The sequence below is a fragment of the Salvelinus sp. IW2-2015 genome, unplaced genomic scaffold (assembly GCF_002910315.2).
Source record: "Salvelinus sp. IW2-2015 unplaced genomic scaffold, ASM291031v2 Un_scaffold3925, whole genome shotgun sequence".
Lineage (NCBI taxonomy): Eukaryota > Metazoa > Chordata > Actinopteri > Salmoniformes > Salmonidae > Salvelinus > Salvelinus sp. IW2-2015.
The window spans coordinates 29,796-34,734 of NW_019945199.1; the positions used below are offsets into that span (position 1 = coordinate 29,796).

The following is a 4,939-nucleotide window of genomic DNA, read 5'->3' on the forward strand; positions in this document are numbered from 1 at the left end:
TCATTTCTTCCTCAGCAGCAGGACCCTGCCTCTGTCTTCCTACAGAGAGACACAGTTCCTATTTATAATTTACAACAGGAATGCAGCGTACCCATGCAGTTAGCTAGCATGTGTTGTAGTTTTCCCTAGGTTCCCTGTTCTTACTGAGTCCTGTGGGGTGTTTAGTGGCTCTATCATGGGTGCCTCCTCCACTCCCTCGCTGTGGGAGCGTGTCGGAGGAGACGAGGACAGTCTCTTCTCCCACTCGGTCAGTCCCGGGGATTCAGCGCCACCTGACGTCTCCAGGAAGGAGCGTTTCAGCTCACTGATGTCTCTCTGATGTTTCACCAGCTCCTCCGACGCCTCTGTGTTCTGAACCACCAATCGGGAGCAGGATAGAAGGACGTGAGGTGCTGATCGACCAATCACCAAGCAGGATACAAGCAGGAAGTAAGGTAGGCAACTAGGCAGGCAATACGAGGGTCGGGAGACAAGCCATGCGTGGTGTTGTGTATTTCATATGGTAGCTTTGATTACCTCCAAGGCTAAGGCCCCAGACAAGCTAGTAACCAGTGAGCATGATTTCGTACAAGGCTAAGCCCCCAGCGATAGCATTCCCAGTGAGGATGATTTTCCTCCAAGCTAAGCGCCCAGGCAAAAAGTAGATTATCCCAGTGAGGATGAATTCCCTAAAGGCTAAGCCCCAGCAGTAGTTATCCAGTGAGATGATTTCCTCCAGCGGCTAAGCCCCTGGCCAGTAGTATCCAGTGAGGTATGAGTGTCCCTACAAGGCTAAGCCCAGCGAGTATTTATCCCCGAGGAGGTGATTTCCGCCAGGGCTAAGCCCAGCAGTAGTAATCCCCGAGTGAGGCATGATTTCCTACAAGGTAAGCCCCATGGTCTATAGTGCCCGTGAGGATATGATGTCCTCCCAAGGTAAGCCCCACCAGTAGTTATTCCCAGTGAGGAGTGATTCGCCTACAGGCTAAGCTCCCAGCAGTGTAGATATCCATGAGGATGATTTCTTCCGGGCTAAAGCCCCACACTATAGTATCCCATTGAGCTGTCGAGGAATGATTTCCCAAGGCTAAGCCCAGACCAGTAGTCTATCCCAGTGAGGATATTCCCTAAACAAGCTAAGCCCCAGCAGTAGTAATCCCATGGAGGATATTTCCTCCAGGCTCAAGCCCCAGACAGTAGTATCCAGGGCTGTGAGGATGATTGCTCCAAGGCTACACCCCAAGCTGAGTAGAATTCCCTAGTGAGGATGATTTCCTTCCAAGGGCTAAGCCCAAGCACAGAGTGTGCCCGTGAGACATTCCCTCCAAGGCTAAGCCCCAGGTAGTAGTGTCCCAGAGCTGTGAGGATGATTTCCTCCAAGGCTAAGCCCCAGGCAGTAGCATGACTCTGGAGACTCAGCACAGTAGCATGACTAGACCAGAATGGGATAAACCAAAGTAACAAGAGTAGGGTGTGCGTCCCAAACGGCACCCTAATTTCCTTTATAGTGCACTACTTTTGACCAGGCTCCATAGGGCTCTGGTCTAAAGTAGTGCACTATATAGGGAGTAGGGTGCCAAATTGGAACGCACTACCAGGATGTCTAATGAGGATGCATTGTAGCATGGCTTCAGAACAAAACACTCCTACTTCTCGCTGGGGTTTAGGGTTTAGGGTTTTAGGGCTTAGGGGTTTAGGGTTTTAGGGCTTAGGGTTTTAGGGCTTAGGGTTAGAGGGTTTAGGGTTTTAGGGCTAGAGGGTTTAGGGTTTTAGGGCTTAGGGTTTTAGGGCTTAGGGTTTTAGGGCTTAGGGTTTTAGGGCTTAGGGTTTTAGGGCTTAGGGTTTTAGGGCTTAGGGCTTAGGGGTTTAGGGTTTTAGGGTTAGAGGGTTTAGGGTTTTAGAGTTTAGGGTTTAGGGTTAGAGGATTCTCCATTCAGTACTATCTATCGCCACACAGAGTTAGAGTATTTCACACAATGATAAGTAGCTTAGGGTTTAGGGTTTTAGGTTTTAGGCAATTGACTACAGCTGTACCAAGTCGATAAGGTGAGTATCAACACTTCAAAGACCATTCCTGGCAGTTTAGTGGTAAGATGGGACGCGTCCGAACGTACCATTAGTGGTAAGATGGGACGCGTCCGAACGTACCATTAGTATATGTATTCAACATTATTGTGTTGCTGCAGTCAGTTTTTATTTTTCCACAGTTAGGGGGTTCTTCACACTAAACAGACCCGCATGCGTAACGCACATCATGCCTTTTGTTTTTTCCACCAACCTCTAACATGAGATTACTATGCTTGATAAACACGTTCTCTCCTTTAATTCGCCTTATGAAACTATACTGGAAAGACAAGAGGAGAGAGCGAGGCATAAGAATGTTGTGTTCTCACGATATCGTCATTTTGACTTCGATACTAGGTTTAGTATCACGATACTTGATACCAAAACGTTACTACAGGTTWAMWTTTTTTWTTTTTTTTTWWYCMAAAWCAACATAATTGGATAAGTCAACAACAATGATTAACTCACATCATGGGATCAATTAGGTCTAGGAAAAGATTTTTGAACAGTGTTACCCTTTAATTCAAGTGTGCCTGCACATAGCATTGTTGCTAGGTTAGCTGTGTTTCTGTAGCACATGTGAAGGAGTTTGCAAAGGAATTGGCCACTGGATTGATACAAATAATCACGATTCTGCCTGGTAAGCATAGGCTAACTTTGTAGTTAACTTTTTCGAATTTTGGGGATTACCCAAAATATACCAAAAAGGTATTATCATTAGCATCGCTAACGACGACACAAAGCGGTAGTTCATCCGTACCCGGCCGTAATTGCTAATAACCCATCCCGATTACCAATCCGCCTGACTATATGTGTGATAAAGTGAAAATCTGAGGCCCCGACCCGACCCTAACCGGCAAATATTGAAAATGCGCTGTAGGCTACAGGCAAAGACGGCAGAACAATTTTTTGACCAGGATTTCTTTTTTTTGGGGGGGGGGGCCTGATTTAGATATGTTTCTGCTTATATTTTTCAACATTTTGTTAGTTCAACTTATCTTCTGTCATTATACGTTGCCCTAGAAGACTAAATCGATCATTGCTCACCAGCATAATAATGTAACAGATCGATAGAAATGAATGATTAGATCTAGTTGACGTCGGACTGTAATAAAGCCTCTTTCCGAGCAGCGTACCAGAGAGGGTGCCGTTGCTTCTTCAGAAAGTTACTGGGAATACGAATCACCGGCGTATTCTTTTTCATGTCATGATAAACTTGGACACATGTTTTTATTTTTTATAATCTAAATAAAGGTCAATACCTTTAGTTCATTTCCAAACGTGAGACATTTGAAAAAAAACCAAATGTAAAACAATTCTAGTACTAAAAAACAAATAGTTTTAATGTTATATAGTGTGGAGTAAAGAGGTTTCGGTGCACTGTGCAACGCCAGAAGAATAAATATCTGGAGGGTTATGCTAGAGTACTACAGTAGAGAGAGAGAGATGTAAAGGAGTTTTGTTGTGTAAGGCTGTGGTCAATAAAATAATGGTTAGAATCATCTCACCGAGTTGTAAATGGAACATACCGGAACAGCCAACAAGGTCAAACAAAATGGCCCCCAACAGAAACAATATGACAGGCGTTGTACTGTACAGAAAGTAGCCACCACGGTGTCAACGTTTACTGTACGGGGTAGCAGAAGGCACGGTGTCAGATACACACAGGAACTTCCTGCTGTCTCCTACACGAGAAAACACAGTTCTGAGATTAGCCTTCTGAGTCATTAAATCTACACAACAGAACTTCCTCTGTCTGCTACAGGAAAACACAGTTCTATATACATAAGTGTCCATGTTCTGTGAGTGTCAAGGTTCTTTCTCTAGCGCATAAGACAGGTGTCCCCGTGCACATAGAGTCCTTCCCTGACCATGGGGTGCAGAGCAAGCCTTGTGGCCCCAGTCCATCTCGCAGTGAGCCATCGTGCCCCCCTGTTGAGAGTCTATACAGTCTATGACTCAGCCACTGTGGCCAGACAGTTGGTAGCCCCTCAGTCTGCCTCTCGGTCAGTCAGCGCGAGCTGAGTAGTCCTAAAGCCCGTAGCGTGAAACCACACCCAGCGTACGTGCCACTCCTGGCTGACACGCGTACCCACGCAGCGTAACCACCGCAGCGTACCCACGTAAGCGTGACCACCAACACCGTTGCAACGCGTAAGCCACGCAGCGCTAGGGCGTGCCTTCCCCTGGCTACCCGTAGCAGTAACGTTGACACCGCTGTGCCTCTTGCTACCGCCGTACAGTAACTGTTGACGCAGGGTGCCTTCTGCTACCCGTACGAGGTAAACGTTGACACGTGCCCTCTTGCTACCCGTCTACAGTAAACGTTGACACCCACGTGCCTCTGTTACCGCCGACACGTAAGTAAATCTGACACCGTGCCTTCTGCTACCCGCCGTACAGTAAACCTGACACGCGTGCCTTCTGCTACCGCCCGTACAGTAACGCTGACACCGTGCCTTTCTGCTCACCCCGTACAGTAAACGCTGAACCACGTGCCTTCTACTACCGCGTGCGTACAGTAAACGCTGACACCGTGCCCTTCTGCCCCGTGCCCTTACCCCCCCGTACCGTACAGTAAACGTGACACGTGTCCTTCTCTACCGCTACACGTAAAGTACGTGTGACACGTCCCTGACTAAACGCGGCTGCCTCTACCCCGTACAGTAAACGTTGCACCTGCCTTCTCTACCCCGTACGTAAACGTTGACACCGTGCCTTCTGCTACCCCCGTACAGTAAACGTTGACACCTGCCTCTGCTACCCCTGCGTACAGTAAACGTTGACACGCTGCCTCTGCTACCCCGTACAGTAAACGTTGACACCGTGCTTCTGCTACCCCGTACAGTAAACGTTGACACCGTGCCTCTGCTACCTGTACAGTAAACGTGTGACA

General features: G+C 47.6%; 1 protein-coding gene across 1 annotated transcript in view; it reads right to left on the reverse strand.

The window, feature by feature from the left end:
* The window catches only part of LOC112076688 (uncharacterized), a 43,547-nt gene that overhangs the window by 3,961 nt on the left and 34,647 nt on the right, over positions 1-4,939 (reverse strand). The window contains 1 exon segment of the mRNA XM_070441417.1: positions 145-442. Coding sequence (XP_070297518.1) covers positions 145-442 — 298 coding nt within the window.